Source organism: Zalophus californianus, chromosome 5, assembly GCF_009762305.2.
Source record: "Zalophus californianus isolate mZalCal1 chromosome 5, mZalCal1.pri.v2, whole genome shotgun sequence".
Lineage (NCBI taxonomy): Eukaryota > Metazoa > Chordata > Mammalia > Carnivora > Otariidae > Zalophus > Zalophus californianus.
In genome coordinates this window covers 129,320,242-129,341,465 of record NC_045599.1, presented here as the reverse complement: position 1 = coordinate 129,341,465, position 21,224 = coordinate 129,320,242, and the positions used below count along the sequence as shown (strand labels likewise).

The 21,224-nt window shown below is 36.9% G+C and overlaps 1 protein-coding gene across 7 annotated transcripts; it reads left to right on the top strand.

Moving 5' to 3' along the window:
• Positions 1 to 39: 39 nt before the first annotated feature.
• C5H5orf22 (chromosome 5 C5orf22 homolog) lies at positions 40 to 20,744 on the top strand. 7 transcript variants are annotated; one of them, XM_027606784.1, is made up of 10 exons: positions 40 to 212; positions 1,455 to 1,600; positions 3,822 to 3,971; positions 6,151 to 6,580; positions 8,567 to 8,629; positions 8,871 to 8,992; positions 12,252 to 12,318; positions 14,130 to 14,269; positions 17,461 to 17,609; positions 20,240 to 20,744. In XM_027606784.1, exons 1-9 carry the CDS (start codon positions 111 to 113, stop codon positions 17,591 to 17,593), a joined length of 1,353 nt encoding a protein of 450 aa, XP_027462585.1. In that variant the 5' UTR covers positions 40 to 110; the 3' UTR covers positions 17,594 to 17,609; positions 20,240 to 20,744. The 7 variants fall into 7 exon arrangements, 6 of the variants coding, with proteins under 6 accessions (XP_027462585.1, XP_027462584.1, XP_027462586.1 ...); XR_003522291.1 differs by lacking the exons at positions 17,461 to 17,609; positions 20,240 to 20,744 and adding an exon at positions 11,401 to 11,599 and having other exon boundaries at positions 14,130 to 14,180; XM_027606783.2 differs by lacking the exon at positions 20,240 to 20,744 and having other exon boundaries at positions 17,461 to 18,528.
• Positions 20,745 to 21,224: the final 480 nt, after the last annotated feature.

The window sequence follows — 21,224 nt, the reverse complement described above, 5'->3', positions numbered from 1 at the left end:
TTCCAATGAGAAACCGCAACCGGGTGAGCGCGCGTTTCCACCCGGGAGGGGCTGTGGGGCTGCAGCTCCGGCGGTCCGGGCTCCTAGCCTCGCGATTGCGGCTCGCTGGGATGCTCCGGCGCGGGAAAAGCATGGGCGACGCTGTGGGAGAGCGCGGTCGCCTCCGGCGCTACCCCAAGCTCCCAGTGTGGGTCGTGGAGGATCACCAGGAGGTGAGCTGGCGGCTGCTTGGTCCTGGGGCAATATCGCGCGAGGGCCAAGGAGGTTGCGGAGCCTCGGCATCCAAGGCCAGAGAGAAGCAGAATTTGTTACCCGCGCGAGTTCCATTGCTGTGGTGGAAAAGCACCGAAACGACTAACTTGGGAGACTAGGCGCTGACGTTTATTGAATCGCTTACTATGCGTCGGGCAGCTCATTTAACCTTCACGGTTTGCCCAGAATCCCACACCAACAGCTGGCGGCGTCGGGATTCGAACCTGAGCTTTTCTCACTGCAGAACCCCGTGTCCTTAACCTGCCGGTTAACGCAGGCTGCCAGCTTTCCCCGGCGTCTCCATCACGGCACGGCTGTGTGTAGGTGGGAAGCTTTTTGTAAGGAACGTGGGCTGCCATCTGTGATAGAGGGACTGTCATCGTAGCACTCCTAGGGCTGTTGGTATTGTGTGCTTAGTGTGTACAGAATTCTTTTTACACCGAGCCCTGCTTTTATAAACACGAAAGATATTTCCCTTTTTTATGGCAGTGCTGCTTTGGAGTAGCTAAAACGGTGCCTTAATCTAGTCTTCTGGAAGGGAGGCCCATGGATTCGAGACTTTTTTTTTTTTTTTTTTTTTTAATTAACAGGCCTTGGAAGCTCTCTGGTTATGAAAGGGGGAGAGGATGATTCCGGATTTATGGATGGAGAAAGGAAGTTGAGTTTCCCAGGACCAAGAGATAGTGTGTATGGGCCTGAGAAAAAGCACAAGGGCGGGTTAAGCGGTGCTTTCAAATTCAGTATTAAACCTAGAACTACAGGGACTGTAACAGAATAGGACCCTTAGAGACCGCCTAGCCTAGCTCCATCATCCTAAGGTGTGGAAAAGGCCAGAAGACCCAAGGTAGCTTGAACACATCCTTATGCCGCAATGTGTATTAACTACCAGTTTTTTCCTAAGGGCCAATCCTTGTCTGTTTACCCACATTATCTTTTGAGTTTGTGATGGGGCAAGATGGCAGCAAGAGACACCCATTAAAGCCTTTGGAGGTGCAAGCTGGAACTTCTGAGGAAAAAATAAAGCTTGGGAACGCTATCTAAACCCATCTACAGTGAACAAATTTTATATTTTCCTACTTTTTAGCAACTCGGTGTGCTTCAAATTATGTGTAGTTATGTTAAGCATTGTTTTTCAGGCTGCAGCTGAGTATATGCTTATGATTGCAGTGCTAATTCCAAATGTGTGCATGTGTTTTTTACAGGTCCTGCCTTACATATACCGGGCCATTGGCTCAAAGCATCTTCCTGCCAGTAACATAAGTTTTGTGCATTTTGATTCACACCCAGACCTCCTTATTCCTGTGAATATGCCAGCTGACACAGTGTTTGACAAGGAAACACTTTTCGGGTAATACGTGGTTTTTGTTAATGATTTTTTTTTTTTAAGTAGACTCTGCCCCCGATGGGGGGCTCAAACTCAAGACCCTGAAACCAAGAGCCACATGCTCCACCAACTGAGCCAGCCAGGCATCCCTCTTAATGATCTTTTATGTGTTTGAAATACAATTTGCAGTACATGATAAACAAGGGAAATAGACTTTGCTGAGCTCATGAGTTTTGTTTTTGTTTTGTTTGCCTTTTTTATTTTATTTAGAGCAAGTGTTGACAGATTTTTTCTTCAAGAGCCAGATAGTAAATATCTTAAGTTTGCTCACCATATGGTCTCTGTTGCAACTACTTATCTCTGCCCTTATAGTAGGAAAGCAACCATGGACATTGTGTAACAAATAGCTGTGGCTATGTTCCAATAAAACTTTATTTACAAAAACGAGTGGCTTAGCCAATGTTTGCCAACCTCAGCTTTAGAATATAGAATTTTAGAAGTAGAAGAGACTTTAGAAGTTACCTAAGCCAGTTCTCCCTTCCTCTCCCCTTTAAAAGTCTGAATACTAAGGCTCAAGAAAATGTGTTTAAACACGTTGTTCAATGGTTGTATAAGCAACACATCTTTAATTTGTATATCCTTCCTTCCAGTATTGAGTCCTTCCAACGTCTAAATTTGTACTACTTTCCCCTAGAAGGGTCATATATAATATATTTCTAAATAAAGACTTACTAGACTCTCTTCTGTAATAAAGTTCTCTGAAATTCTGCCACTGTCTCCTTATGTATGCATTTGTTAGGATGTAGCCTAGTCATACAATGTAAAAAATTACATACATAGCAGTAATTTTTCTTTATAATATAAAATTAAAAGATAGATGCTAGCATGAATTAACTTTAGCCTACTACATTTCTTTCAGTTGACTTTTTCCAGAACTCCATTTTAGAGAACTAATTTCTAAAGAAATGTGGTAGCTCTACCATTGTTGTTACTCTCTTTTATATTTAGAGGTTTTATATTTTAGAAATTGAAAAGAATTATGAAACAAGTATGCAGACTGTACAGTTAGTCATAGAATAATAATTCTTAAACTTTTTAGTCTGAGAATTCCTGTACACCCTTAAAAATTACTGAGCATTTTTCTAAGTGTGGGTTATATCTATTCACATTTACCATATTTGAAATTAAAACTGAGAAATGTTTAAAATATTAATTCATTTCAAAATAATAGACTTCAATATGTTAGCATAAATATATTTTTATGAAAAATATATTTTCTAAAGCAAAAAAATATAGTAAGAAGAGTAACCGTGTTTAAGTTTTTGCACATCTCTTTGATATTTGTCTTTATAGGAGACAGCTAGATTCTCATATCTGCTTCCACATTCAGTCTGTTGCCATATGTTGTTTTGGTGGAAGTAAATGAAGAAAATTTAGAAAGAGTATTTTCATAGCCTTTTCAGATAATTATGAATATTCAGTAGCATACCAAAACTAAGAAGTAGTGGTTTTTTAAAGCTTGGTTCGAATGTAGAATCCAACAATTAAGATTCAAGTCTGAATAACCATTGTATGTTGATCAGTCTTTCTTTGAAGAAATATGATGTTCAGCTTCCAATTGAATCACAAGTGCTTTTCCTTGAGACAACCGTTGTACTTCAAAGTATGTAGCAGAAGTACTTTTTGTGCATTTCTCATTTTGCCACCCAGAATATTTAAAATGTATACTCAGGATCAAGGTTTAATAAAATTATGAAGGACCTGGTGCCTGGGTGGCTCAGTTGGTTAAGCGACTACCTTCGGCTCAGGTCATGATCCTGGAGTCCCTGGATCGAGTCCCGCATCGGGCTCCCTGCTTAGCAGGGAGTCTGCTTCTCCCTCTGATCCTCCCCCCTCTCATGTGCTTTCTCTCTCTCATTCTCTCTCTCAAATAAATAAAATCTTTAAAAAAATAAAATAAAATTATGAAGGACCTTTTTACGTGAAACTGGCTTTGGGAGGGGGCAGTGGTGCTTGGTAGTGAAGAATACAGTGACTACTAGTAGAGTTGGTGCCATCACCTTCATTAATCTTAGGGTACCAACCCACCATTGTTTTGCACCATCAGTGCAAATGTCAATACAATGAAAAGGGGAAATGATGCCTTAATGCCATCAGGAATATTGTTAAACTCTTGTTCTGGGTGAAATTACATTTGGGAAAAGCCACTCACTAGTAGTTTCCATGCTTTCTATTTCTTTTTCAGAGAATTAAGTATTGAGAATTGGATTATGCCTGCAGTTTATGCTGGCCATTTTTCTCATGTGCTGTGGCTTCATCCCACATGGGCTCAGCAAATCAGAGAGGGCAAACATCACTTTTTAGTAGGCAGAGACACTTCTACCACAACAATCAGGTAATTTCCTCATATTTATGAGTATAAGAGGGAATGAATGCTTCTTTTATCTTATTTTGAATCCCCATAATAACTGATAAGTTGTCTACATGCAGATGGGCTCAGATTAAGCCTCAGCTCTTTTAAAGAGTTCTCAAAACACCAGGAACAAGTTTTCAAGTCCCCTGACCTTCTTCACATACCATTTATATTTTGTTGCTGGTCACGTTGGTTTTGAATAATATGATCTTCATCTTCTGGAATTCTGGTTCCATTGATGACTAATTCCATTAAATGAAGTACCTTATATATTTATCTAATGATACATTTTACTATTTCCTTACAATCTAATTATTGTCTGCTGAATTTAACAATTGACAATGAAAAAGCAAAATTACCTCATTTCGGATTTTTTTTTTTGGTAAATCCAATGACTAAAAAGTAGATTTGGGATTTTAGTTTTAGTAATAGATTAGCTTTAGATAATCTAAATTAAGTTACAGCATTCTTTGACTTGAGTTACATGTGCAGCTGTTTTTGTTATATAAGCTCTTTAACCAATGTTTTATGGATATTGCAATACTATAATTATCTTTAGAAATATCATCGTGTTCTTGACTTTCTACATTCTTTTGTGGTGGGATGAATGTTTTAAGCAGTGAAACCATAACTTTCTCAAAGGTGAAGGAGAGTGGAATAAAATGGTAATACATTGGAAATGAAATACAGTCTTTCTCATTGAAAGTGATACTTTTTATTTCTGATTTATCCTTAATGATACTGTTAATTTTTGTTGTGTGTTCTTATCAATTGCACAAATAACTTTGTTGTGTATCCATGAAAATTATATTTATTGAGGATGTTATGCTAAATAAATAAGTAGGGCTCCACATAGAATAAATATTATATATAATACTGGTATATGTGAGAGAATGATAGTGCTTTTATTGAGTACTTCAGTGAGTAGACCTAAGTTGACTAACAGGCTTCTGCAAAATCAGATAATTTTGAGTAATCTGAAACAGACATTTGAAACTCAATGTATAATAACAGTATTAGGAAAAATTTATTATCTGGTGATTTTACTTAATCCTGCAAGTAAAAGTTTACAGAAGAGACACATACTCAGGTATGCAGTCTGAGATGCGTGTGTTTATACAGATATGAACAAAGCGAAGAGTCCTTTATTAAAGAAGAAAATGAATTTAGGTTGGGGGATACAGCCTTTGTCATTCTTTGGATGGCACAATTTATAATAAGCCTGGATATTAGCTGTATTATGTCATTAGTCTTATTTTGGAAAATTAATAGCTTTTTAAATTTAAGGCTGTATAGCTGGAGGAAGGTGAGTAGGAAATAAATATTAACCATTATTTGAATTGGATAGAGCCCGACTCTGGAAGAAGCATTTAGTTTTGCTATTCCAAGTACTTGCTAAGGCATAATATAGTTGAAAAGCTAAGAACATACTGATGTGTCTAAAATCAGAAATCTGTAACTTGTAAAATGCATTCTGCATGTGTATAAGATATTTTAAAGTTGTTTTCCATATTAAAATATCATGGTTATACAGAGTTTGGCAAAGCTTTGAAACATATCAGAGGGAGCTTTTATTAAGAGAAATTATTTCCAGATGTAATTTTTCTCTTAAGTGATTATTTGGATGAAGTTGCTGCTGGTATGAGAGTGATTCAGAACACTAGCTGAAAGGGGATCATTTATTTCTTTCTTTTATTAGAGTTTACCACACACAGTCCAGGGCCTATGTGGCAGTTTACAGGTTTGGAAACCCCAGTTCCTTTTATCTTTTTGCTTCATCTCCAGAGCATTGCCTTTGTCCTCATAGCGCAAGGTGGGCTTGCCAATTGCATGTTCATGCACCAGTCAGCAGGTAGAAGGGAGCAAGGTTATATATGCTTCTCTTCCACTCACAGCCTTAGTCCAGGACTTAGTCAAATAGCCACACCTCGCTGCAAGATCAGCTATGAAATCCAGTCTACTTTGGGCAGTTACATGCACAGCTAAAACTAGGGGGAAAACTATTTCTGTAGAAAAACAGGAATTAACAAAAGTAGAGAGAACTCTTAGTTTTTGTTAAATATGTTCTTTGTTACATTTCTGCAGTGCTTTGGAAATGCTATATGAAATGTCAGCTCATTTGTCCATTTGTCTTTAAAATCGTTTTTTTCCTCTAATCCAGGGTTACAAGTACAGATCATTACTTTCTAAGTGATGGTCTTTATGTAACTGAAGACCAGCTAGAGAACCAAAAACCTTTACAATTGGATGTAATTATGGTAAAACCTTATAAACCCTGTAACAATCAAGAAGAAAAAGATGCAGTGTCTTCTGCTAAGAAGCCAAAGCTAGCACTGGAAGATGCAGAAAACACTGCCTCTACTAAGTGTGACTCTTATTCAGAAGGACTGGAAAAGGACACAGTGACAGAGAGGAGGGACCAAACCTGCCTAGAGCAATCATGTTCATGTTCTTCTGAAAGCCAAGAATGTCAGACTACAGTCAGCACTGGGGAGATTCTGGAAATTTTGAAGAAAGGGGATGCATTTATTTTAGATATTGACTTGGATTTTTTTTCAGTCAAGAATCCCTTCAAAGAAATGTTCACTCAGGTAAATGTGGTATTTTTGAATTGTAGATCTTGAGAATTGTATGACATTTCTCTAGATCAGGGATCAGCAAACTTTCTGCAAAGAGCCAGATATAATTACTTTATTGGGGGTCCCAAATGATTTCTATCATACATTGTTCCTTGTTGTTAAACCTTTTTAAATCATATGCACCTATTTTTTAAATTGAATTATGTATGTACCTTTCTTAACTCAAGGGCCATACAAAAACAAGTTGTAGGTTGTGGTTGCTGATCCCTGCTCTAGATAGTATTTATTATTTCATCTTTATTAATTGGGGTAATATGTATATGGGTAGTTGAAAAAACTAAAATCCCATAGTACAAGAAAGCGTATGCATTAAAGAATGTCACTCTCACCCCACTCCCATTCCCTCAGTTTGTTACCTCAGAAACAAACATCATGGCCAGTTTCTTGGTGTATCTTTCCAGAGATATTCAACATATATAAAGTGCTGTGACAAATTTTTCACTGGACCATGAGGTGCCTGATTACACGTGTACTATTTGTAGCTAATGATTCAGGCCTGTGATCCTTAGGGTACCTCATCAGATCTTAAATGCAGAAAGCCAGACAATATTAGCATGCACAGATCTGAGATGGAACATTTAAGAAACCAATAAATTCATGCTCCAAGTGAGAATTCCTGGGTGCATTTTATGACACTAACTGCTTTAACATTTGGGGGGCTGTTCAAGTCTATTCTTTTTGGGATTCAAATTAACTTTTTTCTACCTAAATTCAGTGTTTGATTAGAATGATATTGCACTTTACAATCCTAAATCGCATATGTATCGGAAGCCATTGTGATTTATCAAAGACCTCTAAATAAGTATTGATTAAAAAATAGGTAAGATTTGAGGATTTAGTGTAATCTGAAACAAGAATGGGGAACCTAGAGTACTCTCCCAAGTTGCAAATAAGGGAGAAAAATTGCCATTTCTTTCTGCTTCTGTACATGGAGCCAGTAGTTATAACCATAAGTTCTTAGAATCATGAAATGACCTTAGAACTATTCAGAAAACTTGAATAGGCATGTCTGAAAGCTGAAGAAACTGACTTTAGGAATTTATTTTACAAATATACTTATCAAATATTTTTAATGAAAATTACTACAAAGTTATACAAGGAACTTAATGGCAGTTACTCCTTTTCCAGTGCTATTAGGAAACCCGGGAAGTGGATATTTTTGTGTCCTTTTTTTTAAAGAGCATGTGCAGCAGTCCAGAGCAAGTTAAGTTCTGTTTGTTACTTATGCTTATTAGCTGTATGATCTTGGGATAGTTACATAACCTTTCTGACCCACAGTTTCTTCAAGTATAACATCAAAATAATCACACGCAATGCTTAGGATTATTATGATGAGGGTAGTGGCACAACATTGTGCTTAATGAACTTCAGCTCTTGCATATAAACTCTTCCCAACAGTACTCCTAAAAGGGATTATTGGGGCCAGATATACCCACCTCTAATGGGGCTATTTAGCATGCTAAAGGGGAGACATTCTCCTGCAGAGTCTGTGCTTAGAAGGCATCATTCTTCATTGTATCTGCCCCCAGTATTGCCTTTGAACTTCTGAGTTCTCTTCAGTGGCTAGGGAAAGGGCGCCAAAGTGAACATGGAGAGTTTTTGTTGTTGCTATTAAAGACATGTATATTTTCTATACATAGCTAAAATCTGTTTAGATCCTTGTATCCATTTAGAATGTAGAATATTATTAGAAATCTTTCATATCAAGTCTTTTTCCATAGCTAATTTTCATACATTCTTGTCGGGATAGAGTTCCCTAAAGCAATGACAATGTTTACAATAACATCTGAGTTATACATTTTCCCTGATTTTCACAGACTAATCTTTAAAGGATTATCTAAGATATTCTTATATCATAGCCATTTTTTACTTAAAGCATATCATTGAGAAAAAAATTGGTTTTTTTCCTAGTATATGGATTTTTGTTTTGTTTTCCAGGAAGAGTACAAAATCTTACAAGAGTTGTACCAGTTTAAAAAACCTGGTACCAACCTGACAGAGGTATCCTTCATTTGTTTCTTTTGGGTTTTGTCTATTTATCACATATCTAATAATATCTTATAGCTCATTAGAGTGCTCTCAAACATCTAACCAAAATCTTTGTGTGTTTATTGGGGAAGCCCATGGTTAGTACTTAACAAGTCATGGTTTTAACTAATTGAACTGCTATTTTCATCGCAATGGGATTTCACTTATTTTTTCAAAGAATAATTATAATCTTGGCTTTTCAATGTGTTTAAAGGAAGATTTGGTAGATTGTGTTGATACTCGAATTCATCAGTTAGAAGATTTAGAAGCTGCTTTTGCTGATTTATGTGATGGTGATGATGAAGAAACCATACAGAAATGGGCTTCCAACCCTGGGTAAGACCTTGAAACATTTTTTCCCCAGCTCTATTTTAGTCCTAGATATATTGTTAAATTTGCTAGATAAATTAGTTTTTAATAATCACTGTTAAGTGCCAACACAAATTTACTAACAATGGTTAGCCTTTACTGAGTGTTTTCTATGTGCCCAATTCTAAGTTTTTTTCCTTTTCATTTATCTCATTTATTCCCTACAACAATCTGATGGCTTCATTATTATTATGTTCATTTTATACATGAGGAAACTAAGGCACAGAGGTTTAAGTTGCTCAAAATCACATAGTAAGTGGGTATGTGCTTAATCGTTGTGCAGTGACTGCCTCTGTGATATATAAGATGTGCTACGTCTTAGGAAAGATTAAAGATTGGTAAGACAGCCCCCATTCTAAGTAGAATAAGAAAAAAAAAATTAACCTATCAGTAAAAAAGTAAATGACTAGACAAGTAAATTATGATGTGAAAACTTGCCTCCTTTTAAGGATAGCCCAACTATGAGTAGAAGCTCAAGCTGCCCATGGCATGAGGGAGCAGGATTTGAAAGCTGGATTCTTCATCAGGTCCTCCATTGGGCCAATTGTCTCAGCATTAACATTACCTTGAAAACATGGAGAGAAAAGTTCTTTTGGCGTGATCATCTGTCATTGTACAGGGCGGGGTGAAGAGTGCCTTTAGTATTAAAGCAAGTTTGAAAGAATGTTGACATAAATAGTATAGTTACTTTTCCCTAAACTAATTCTATTTTTTTTCTAATGCAGTGTAGTTGACTTACTATATTCTATTAGTCTCGGGTGTACAACATGATGAATTGATATTCTGTACATAGTGCTCACCACAGTAAGCGTAGTTACCATGTCACTATACAATTCTTTTATGATATCATTGACTACATTCCCTATGCTTTAGTTTTTATTCCTGCAACTTACTTATTTTATGACTGGAAGTTTGGACCTCTTAATCCCCTTCAGTTTTTTCACCTATCTCCTCACCCACTCTGGCATCCATCAGTTCTTTGTCTTTATGAGCCTGTTTGTTTTTTTGTCATCTCTTCTGATTTTTAGACTCCGTACACAAGTGAAATCATGTGGTAGTTATCTGACTTACTTTGTTTGCATAATAATCTCTAGGTCCATCCATGTTGTCATGAATGCCAAGGTTGCATTCTTTTTTATGACTGGGTAATATTCCATTGTATATATACACCACACCTTCTTTATCCATTCATCTGTCAATGGACACTTGGGTTGCTTCCATATCTTGACTATTGTAAATAATGCTGTAGTAAAGATAGGTGTGCATATATCTTTTCAAATTGGTGTTTTTGTTTTCTTTGGGCAGATACCCAGCAGTGAAATTACTGGATCATATGGTATTTCTATTTTTAATTTTTTGTGGAACTTCCATACTGTTTTCCCAGTGGCTGCACCAGTTTACACTTTTACCAGCAGTACACCAAAGCTCCCTTTTCTCCATATCCTCATCAACACTTGTTATTTCTTGTTTGATTCTAGCCATTGTGACTGGTGTGAGGTCATTTCTCACTGTGGTTTTGGTTTACATTTCCCTGATGATTAGTGATGTTAAGTCTCTGAAATAATTCTTTAAATCATATAAACTCAAAAGGCCAGAAAACTAAAATAGAACCATCAGACACAAACTTTTTTGTCTACATGAGCATAGGAAACCAGAAGTAGCTTATTTTCAAATTGGTCTTCCACCAACTGAGATTATTCTCCACAGTGTAAATATAAGAAATCAGTCATAAGATAGCAACATAAATTAGACAGTTAGAATAGTAGTACTTTGAGCCACTAAGACTTGTTATGTCATAGTTATTTAAGATAATTCATCAGATGTCTAGAAGAATACAGAAGAAACTGAAATTGAGATTGCCTCTGGGGAGAGGAATTCTATGGCTAAAAGATGAAGTTGTAAGACCGAAACATATTTTGCTATGTGTGTATATTACCTATTCAAAATATTCAGTGTAATTTTTGTTTAAAAATAAAATATTGAAAAACTTCCCTGAAATATAAATATAAAACTTTATTATCACTAAGGAAAACCATGGTATTATATTTATCACATCAGTAAATATTGACCAGGCACTTTAACATCAGTTCATGCTTTTCCTCTTCAGCATAGAATGCTAATTCGAAAAATGATTCCCTCCTTTTTGAAATTATGATGGGAAAGGGAGATGTAGAAATAACTCATGGGATATGATTCTTTCTTGAAATATTGAAAAGTACCTATTATTTTGTGGTTCTGTGATGTCTCAAGCCAAGCTTAAAACTTAAAACAGCATGAAAACCTTGGAGTCCTGATCTAGCCCATAGACGGGTCCACCTTTCACTGAAACTCACTGTGCCTGTGAGCATGCCTGGTTAACTCTTCATCACCTGCAGGGGGTTCTCTCACAGACTTGAAGAAACAATGAGGCTACAACAGAAGCGAGTCCAGACTGTGGCTGGAATTGGGGGAAAAAAGAATAGCACAAAGGAAAAGTGGGTGAGACAAGCAAGAAAAGTCTCCCCAAACTTACCATGCCCCTGAAGGGCCAGATCCTCAGCATGAAGGAGTCTTCACTATTAAGAAGTAGAGGAGGTAGGTGATTAGGGTCCAGAAGCCCAGAAAGTGTTTTTAATAAAAAGAAAGAAGTAACAGGATGAGTGGATAGATAGGCCTCCATGCCTCCCTTTTTCTTTCCTTTTTCCCCCTCCCACCAGATGAGTAGATATTGGTGGGGGAGGCAAAATGCTAGAACCATTAATTAATTAATCATGCCTTCCAAAGAGTTCCACCTAAATTAAATCACTTAAAAGCAGTGTTGTTAGTATACCAAATGGTATAGAACTTTTCCAGTTATAATTGTGTATGTCAAATATGTTCTTAAATTTTTTTTAACTTTTGGGAAACTATCTTTTTTCATCACTGTGTGCTAAAGGCACTTAGTTTTCTTGCTGATGAAAATAATTTTTAAAGTCACAGTAGAGCTTCCATTTCTAAAGAAGAGGAAAATCTCAGTTTCTTGAGTGCTAATTTTCAACCTTTAACACAATCTGTAATCTTGTAGGTAAGAAAAAACAGAGAACATCTATTTCTTAATATTTTAAGATGATATTTGAATATCTTTATCTTTCTCAAACATCATGTGAAACATATTGTTAAAGGTAAATTTTAAATGTAATAGATGATTTGCTTCTATAATTGTAGTCGAGGTGGTGTGATGTTTAATTGAAGGGTGACTTTTTTCCAGAATGGAATCACTAATTCCACTTGTACAGAGTTTGAAAAAACGGATGGAAGTACCAGACTATGAAATGGTAAATACTTTATATTAAAGTATATAGAAAGGCATTTTTGTGAGTAGAAAAAGTACTTTTTGTTAAAGTGGTTTTCTTTTGTATTCCAGGAAAGTGTAAATGAATTATTTTTTTTAAATGAGAAGACCTGAAAAAATACATAACTTTTTAGAAGTCAGAATACTGGAAAAGTTTTCCAGAAAAAATAAGCTTTTCCCAATTTTATGTATGAAGCAAAAGTGCTGTGTATGTTTTTATTTTGTCCCTTATTTATTAATTCGTTTTCATAGTCCCTTCCTCCTCCTTTCTTTCCTCTCTCTGAAGACTTTCCTGATTGTAAAAACCAAGAGAAAGACAAAAAGGTGCTCTGGCAAGTGCATCTCAACTGTATCAGCTGTATCACTGACTTTGTTTGCCAACAGTGATCTGAAAGCTATGGTAAAAGTGGATACCTCAATGATAATTGCTTTTATTTTTATATCATTTTGCAGTTTTTGAAGCATAAATTTTCCCATTTGAAGTTCAAGTGTCTTTTTAGATTTTGTGCCAAAACTGAGACCTGCAAGTCTTCTTTTACTCCTGGTGCTTCTTTGACTTCAATAAATTGTGTTTTTGCTCTCGTGTTTTCTTTAGTTGTGGTATACAATCAAACCTCCTTATTTGAACTGAAGTTTATGTACTGATTTAATGCCAACTTTATAAGAATAAAAAAATACTAATGAAAGAATATTTTGGTTAAATTGGAGCTAGTCCAAAACCCACTTTTTTTTTTTAGTGGCAATTTTTAAGAATGATAAGAGTTGGAAGATACTTAGGATTTTAAAATGCTTTCAGCTTGCATGGCACTGTTGAATGTGTTTTCATGCAGGTCTGCTGTAAATGTTACATTGCATCAGGATTTTCCAGTGGTAGATGGGGTTTTGGACATTGCTGAAAGAAGGAAGGGATAGAATGGTCTTGATTGCAGATTATGGAATCAAATATGATGTGCCTATAGCTGCAGGATTAGACCACTAAGTGTTTTGATCCTTTCAATAGAAAAGAACATGCACATTCTGTCATTTTCCTACATTGATTGTTCCTAGTTAAAATTTTGATGTGTATCCAGAGCCTTCAATAAAATAGATTAATGGGGGTTTTTTCCCATGCTTTGCACTCATATACACTAGGCAAAACAGTGACATATTGAGTTCCGTTTTTCAAAACTTCAAAGCAGAGGATGTAAAATGTTAGCCCATGAGCCACTTCTAACTTTCAGGCATAGTTGAGTGCTAAGACTGGAACACCAGTCATTGACATTTAAAAAACACATCTATAGATGTCAGTAGTATGTGATTGTACATATAAAGGATACATAAGAAACTGGTAACAGGAGAAAGACTTTCCCTTATATCCTCCTGAAGCTTTGAACATAGTACTAGATTAGAGGCATGTGTCTAAAAAAAAAAAAAAAGTTGGAAAGAAGAGGTAAGATGAGAATATGTATAGTTTTATATCCGCTTTTAGAATCTAGGTGAAATGGATAATTTGCTAGAAAATAGGAATTATCAAAATAGACTCAAAGACAGAAACTGAATTCAAAATTACAAAATTAAAAAGTAGTTAAAAGAATTATTCCTATAAAAGACATCAGACCCAAACAGCTGTACAGGCCAGTTCTTCCAAAACTTTAAAGAATAGAGAACTTCTGTGGCACAGAAACTACTGAGGAAAAAAACAATCCCAGTCCACAACAATATTATAAGATTTGTCAGCAAGGATATTAATGGTTAAAGAATCTTCTAAAAACAATAAAGACTTAACAGGGTAATTTTTAATTTTCTTATTTTCAGGTTCACCAGGCTGGTCTAACCTGTGATTACTCAGAACTTCCTCACCACATCAGCACAGAACAAGAAATTGAGTATCTTATTCAGTCTGTATATTATTTACTGAAAAATTTACCAAAACCTACTCTTGTGACAATTGCAAGGTAGGTGTGGTAGCCTGAATAATGACCCACCAAAGATATTCACATCCTAATCTCCAGAACCTGTGTTTATGTTATCTTGTATAGGAAAAGAGACTGCAGATATAATTAACTCGAGGATCTTGAAATGAGGAGATTAGCCAGGATTATCCAGTGGGCCAGCGTGCTCCCAGTGGTCCTTATAAAAGGAGGACAAGAGGGTCAGAATCAGAAATCGAAAGATGCTACGCTGCTGGCTTTGAAGATGGAGGGAATAGGGCCACAAGCAAAGGAATACAGGTAGCCTCTAGAAGCTGGAGAGACAGGGAAACAGATTCTTCCCTAGAACCTAGAGAAGAAGGCAGCCCTGCTAGCATCTTCATTGTAGGACTCGGGTAATAACTTTGTGTTGCTTTAAGCCACTGAGTTTGTGGTAATTTGTTATAGCAGCCATAGGAAATTAATACAGTCCCAATAGATGAATCTAATGATTACTATTACAGTAATTCTAATCAATTTTTCACCTACTCGGCTCAAAATTCAGATGTTGTATTTTCTCTTTCCTCTTAGTGATGGTTGGGAAACAACATACAGTTCTTATTGTCTTATCTTTGAAGTTGGTGATACTGTTCAGATGAACACAAGAATTCCCATTTGTGTGTCTCCAAAAGACTATTTAGCTGCTGCCATGTTTCAGATTTGAGAATAATGTGCTGAAAGTTAAACAATTTAATAAAACTTTTCTGTGTTAATCTTTGGGCTGGTTTTATATGGAACTGTGAGGTTAATACTTTAATATTTTATGACAAATATTTTGTAGTGTCCTTTTACCATCCTGAAATGAAATTCATAGATAATCTAACCTACATACATACATGGTTTAAGTACATAGAAATATTATACATAATATATAGATAATATAATTGTCTTGGTTCATTCAGACTGCAATAACAGAATACCATAGACCATGTGGCTTATAAACAGAAATTCACTCCTCACAGTCCTGGAGGCTGGGAAGTTCAAGAGGCAGTCACTCACAGATTCAGTGTGGTGAAGACCTGCTTCCTCGGTTACAGACCGCAGTCTTCTCCCTATAACCTCACATGGTGGAAGGCGTGAAGGAGCTCTCTGGGGTCTCATTCATAATGGCATTAATCTCATTCATGAGGAATCCACCCTCATGATTTAATCACCTCCAAATATGATCACTTTGGGAATTAGATTCAACATAAGGATTTTGGAAGGACACAAACATTTAGTTAATAACAATAGCCTACCTGTACACATAATTTAAATATATGTTTATATATGTATACATACACAAAAATCATTGTAACATAAAAGAAATGAAAGTAACTGATAAAGTAATATGTATTAAAATGCCACACAAGGGGTGCTTGGGTGGCTCAGTCATTAAGCGTCTGCCTTCGTCTCGGGTGGTGATCTCGGGGTCCTTGGCCCTATGTTGGGCTCCCTGCTCAGAAGGGAATCTGCTTCTCCCTCTCCCTCTGCCCTTCCCTCTCACTTGTGAGCATGCATGCGCGCTCTCTCTCTCTCAAATAATAAATAAAACCCTTTAAAAAAAATGTTTTTAAAGCCACACAAAACTAGCTTCTTTACAGAGTCACTAAATGTAAAGTTACAAGTGCAGACAGATACTCATGTGATGTATTGGCCAAATACCATGAACAGCACTGCCGTAGTGACATGGATTTTCTAGTCCTAACAACCTCTTGGTAAAGTTCTGAACTTAAAGTCCAGTCTTCTCTCAATATACAGAATAGCTGCATTCCTGGGAAATTTAGTTCATATTTAATCCATTTTCAAAAATACTTTGTTCATATGTAGAAGAGCATTAAGTTCTAGGCTCAAGAATTAAAAACAGGTTTTTTCACTTATGTGAGTATTCTGTGGACTTTGGAAAGTATATAGGACACGGGACGAGTATTTATATTTACATTCATATTGCAGGTCTGTCCCGCATATTGCAAGCATTCTGGCAGCCCTGCCCTCTTGCCTTAGCCCTTGTCATTGTGACAATCAAAAATGTACCTGCAGGTTTCCGAAACTCCCTCTTGGGGGTAGCTTCCCTCAAGAACTACTCTACAGTGTTTTAAAGAAGCCAGAAATCTTTTTGAAAGCATCGAAGTACTCCTTATTTATTAAGGCTTATAAATTAAACTTTTATATATGATATTTTCTCAAACTAGGTCTTTATCCATATGTATATATTAGACAGTATTTAATAATTTTAAATTGTTCTGTCTCATTTATTGTGTGTTATTTACATCAAGTCTCAAAAATAACCTGATCACCAGAGAATGGAATGAGTTTATCAGAAGTCTTACAGATTATGTCTTTAGGTCTAAAATGCTTGTGACAAGGACTAAGCTAGATAACTAAATCCATTTCCTTCTATCAAGATTTCCAATCCCACATCTAAATGGCTTTCCTCACCCCAGTCCAGAACCAGGAGACAGTGATGAAATCATTTCAGATCTTAATCCAGCTTAATTGTCAGTGACATTGTAACTGCTTGGTAACTGAGGTTGTAGTTGGTGATTGTGGAAAGACTCCCCAAAATACAGTTTCCTGCCCCATCCCACTTTGCTCTTTTCTCCTTAATACTACCTGGGAAACTAATCCCAAAACCAGCATGTCTCCACATTTCATTTTAGATGATCCTACATACTTGTATACTTAACAGATCGGTTTTAGAAGTGGACACCTTTTATCAGTTGGAAAGCCTCTACTCTTATCATTTCTAGCCCTATTGTGCCCATAATAAAAGAATGAGAAAGATGCCCAATCATTAAGATAATAACCCCCGGTATTTCCAGTATCTCCCTTCGGGGGAAACAGCAGTCTAGTGATTAAGCACTGAGGCTTTGAAGACATGTTGTGTCATTTTGAATCCCATCACCAGCACTTAGCAGCTAGGTGACCTGTGCAGGGTAATTTTCTGTTTCAGATTCCTTTTAAAGGGGTCGTAAATGTATGTATTTCATAGAATTGCTGGAAGATTAAAGAACATAATGTAATGTGCCTGACAGAGTAAACATTTAGTAGCTTTCAACTGTTACTATTCCAAAATTCAACATACCTTCATTTCGATTTTATATTGAAATCAACAAATGCAGATTTTTCTTCACTGCACAGTGTGATCTTATCTTATTTACAGGTATTTTTCTTTCTCTTTCTCTTCTTGGTTCCAGGTCAAGTCTGGATGATTACTGTCCTTCTGAGCAAGTTGACACCATTCAAGAAAAAGTCCTCAATGTGCTATGCTCCCTCTATGGAGCTGTAGACATTCAGCTGGTGTACTTAGCAGAATGTTCTCCATCTTGAAACAACAAAACACTAGGTTCCTATTACATCTTTTTTTTTTTTTTAGGGTTTTCATTAACTTATTTGTAAATGAGTCTTCCAGAAAAGACTTTGTTTTTATATTAACTTTAAGTTAAAATCTTTCAGGTATTTTGAATCTCAAAACAGATATCATCAGTTGTCAAAAGATGACAATTTTTTTGACATCAAGTCTACCCCCCACAATTGATTGTTGCTTATTTTTCTTCCTTTCCATCATTATCTTCTTCATTTTGTAAGGGTTGGTTTTTTTTCCTCTTTTCCCCCTATGTCAGTTGGACTATACAAAATTCATTCATTTATTCACTCAACCGACATTTATTGAGCACTTACATGTGCCAAACATAATTAAGTGCTGGGTGTATGGTAATGAACAGAATAAGACAGGTCCCCTGCCCTCTTAGGGGACAGCTGAGAAACAAATTATGGATTATGAGAAGTGTTATGAAGGAAAAGACAACCATAAACATCTCTTAGGCATGCTGTTAGTACTCAGGGTACCCTAGCTGTATAAGAAAGTAACATCCTCAAAAGCTACTACCAAAAAAATAAACTTGCCAGTCCATGAAAATCAGAAAATCTACCTTTCCAAGACTGTCAGGGTTGTGGCCCAGCTGTTGCTGCATATTCTCATTGTTGGAGTGGAGGAGGTCTATTTGAGTAAAGTCAACTAGCAAAAATTTTCTTTGCTAATCAGAAAAGCCCTTCAGGGTTTTTGGTGCCTCCAGATTATCAGTATGGGCATTGATTATCATTATAGTTCCTAAGTGCCACTTTATTGGCAGTCTGGGTTGATAATTTCTTCAAATAAACCAGCTTTTGGTGTAAATGGAAAAAAGAGGGTGCCTGGGTGGCTCAGTCAGTAAGCGTCTGCCTTCGGCTCAGGTCATGATCCCAGGGTGCTGGGATCGAGTCCCACATCGGGGTCCCTGCTCCGCAGGAAGGCTGCTTCTCCCTCTCCCACTCCCCCTGCTTGTATTCCCTCTCTTGCTGTGTCTGTCTCTGTCAAATAAATAAAATCTTTAAAAAAGAAAAAAAGATAAATCCTTAATTCTGACCTACCATAAATACCCAAAGACTTAACTGCCTGCCAACAGCTTCTCCATGAGTAAGAGAGCCTACCTGAGTCCCTCTTAATCATGGAACTTTTCATTTGCTTAATTTACCAAAGTCTTCCCTCTTCAGTATTCCTGAGGTTCACAATCATTTTTACCTACCTGATTTCTTTTTTTTTTTAAGTAGGATGGCATTTAGAGGGGGAAAAAAACACCCATCCATTCCTTAATCCTAATAACAGCAGTTTTCATTTTTGCATGTAACTTTTGGGCCTTGACCACGTGTACATGTTGAGTTGCATGTAGCTACAATTGTAATGTGTTACCTAACTTGATGGCTAATACCCAAATCCCATTACCATTGTCACTCAATAGATGGCACCAGATCCCATTTTTCCAATGATGCTGTTTTCCAGCAAATTTTTCTTGTCACCAAATTGATTTCCCAAGGCTGATAGCATGAATGCCTATTTCTGTTGTGAAAAGCAAAGCAAAGTGATTCAACTTTCCATTTTGATAGAACATTATGTGCCAAAAAGTTTTCTCTGTAAAATCAGAATTGTAAAACAGTGCTATTTATTTTAAAATTTAAAAAAAAAATTATTAGATTTCTGTAAATGGATGTTACTTTTATGAGTAAATTATTTTGTGTGCTAAAAGAAATAAAAAGGTGTGTTTTGAGGTTTTAAAGATTTAAAACCAAACTAGCACTAGTTGTATATGATCTCAGTGTGTTCATAGTACTGATCTTATGATCTGCTTGAGTAGTCATTTATTACAATTCCCATGAACTCGATGTGACTCATCATTGTTTTAACTCAGAATAAAAGGGCATGAGTTTCTTTTTTCAGAATATTCATTGTTTTGTCCTCCTGCTCTGTGATTCTCTCTGAATCAAATTCAGCCCCTATTTGTTGACTAGCACCAACTTGGTAAATTATGTCACTGTGCATTTCAAATAGGAAGATACTTAGTTTATCAAAACATCCTTCATGTGTGTTCTGAGTACCAATGAGGAATACGACCGTACAGGGTTTTGGATTATGTACAAATATCACTGAAGCATGGGATTTTGAGCAATTTTTTTAAAACTGTGACTTAAATATAAGCATTGACCAGAGCTTTGGTAGTAAGAAGTATATATTCCCCAGTATCAAAGAAGCAAAGTCTTTTTTTTTCCTTCAGAAATATTTTTTGTAGCCCTTTGGCTTTGAGTGTTCTGGGTCCTCAAGGAGCTCTTAGTCAAGGTTCTTCACTCTTTATAGGATATTCTCTCTAAATCTTTATTCTGTTTTAGCAGTAGTGGCCCTGGATTGCTGGCAGTGTATGTACATCATACTGCTGATAGCTTAGAGTCAGTGGTGTTTCTTAGTACAGGATCATCTCATTCACCATACATCTTAAGAGAAAGCCCTTACGTGAAACTGAAGGAGTTTTTATTGGCTGTCTCAGAATGGCTCAAGATACATGAGGATCCTTATTGGACTGTGCTTGGCCATCCTGAGTCCCAGCACTCTCTCATAGTGCTTGTTCCTAAACTAACTGGTCCTGCACTGTCTCTGTGGTTCTGTAGTTCCAGCTGCACTCCTAGGAACCCAAACGTCGGTGCCATCCTGTCCCTTTATCGTCACTGGGGTTCAAATGAAGTTACGGTGACTGAGGAGGTTTCTATGAACCTGGATTCTTAGGAGGGAGTTCTCTGAACGGTAAATATTCCAGTCACTCACTGGAAGGGTATGTCTTACCATTGCGAACTAGTAAGTTGGCATTCGATGCATTAGTATCTTAGCAGTTTGGTTCCTAGGATTCAGAAGCAGGAGCCCATTACCGAGGCTGAAGCAAGGCCGAGCGTGCACGATTTCACTTCCTTTGAAGACCTTGTTGAACGGTCAGCCGATCTCTAGTTACAGCTTTCCTACCATGTCTGTGTCACTTCAAAATGCTCATCAGTGGCACCTAGACCTCGAAGCCTGGCCATCAGCCATCAGCCATCAGCACTGTTTAGGGGCCTTAGCGCCCCAGTTGATACGAAGCATGCCAAGACGAAGATACAGAGTACAGCTGTAAAAGCGTGAGCTTCAGAGAGCTACTGCCTTGGCTCCAGTGTCCCCTTCTCCACTCTTCCCGCCAAATGACCTCTCTAAGCCTCAGCTTCCCTTTTACAATAAGAGAGCTTAACTCGTTGGCATATTCTGAAGAACAACATACAAAACCCTTAATGCAAGAACCAGTCAGTAAACGTTGACTGTTACCTCCAAGCCCAGCCCTACTTTGAGTGTCCTGTGATGGCTGTTCCAAGGCTCCACTGCTCTTCTCATTCCTCTCCTAAATCCTGATTTTTTTAAACCCTATGTCAGTTTCTACTGAATTTCTGTGAAAAGAAGTATCAGCTTTAAGCAGAGTTACTTACAGTGTAAAAGTTTTGTCTTAAAATTGGTACAAGGATCCCTTTATTCACAATTTTATTTTTTTTAAAGATTTTATTTATTTATTTGACAGAGAGAGACAGCGAGAGCGGGAACACAAGCAGGGGGGGAGTGGGAGAGGGAGAAGCAAGC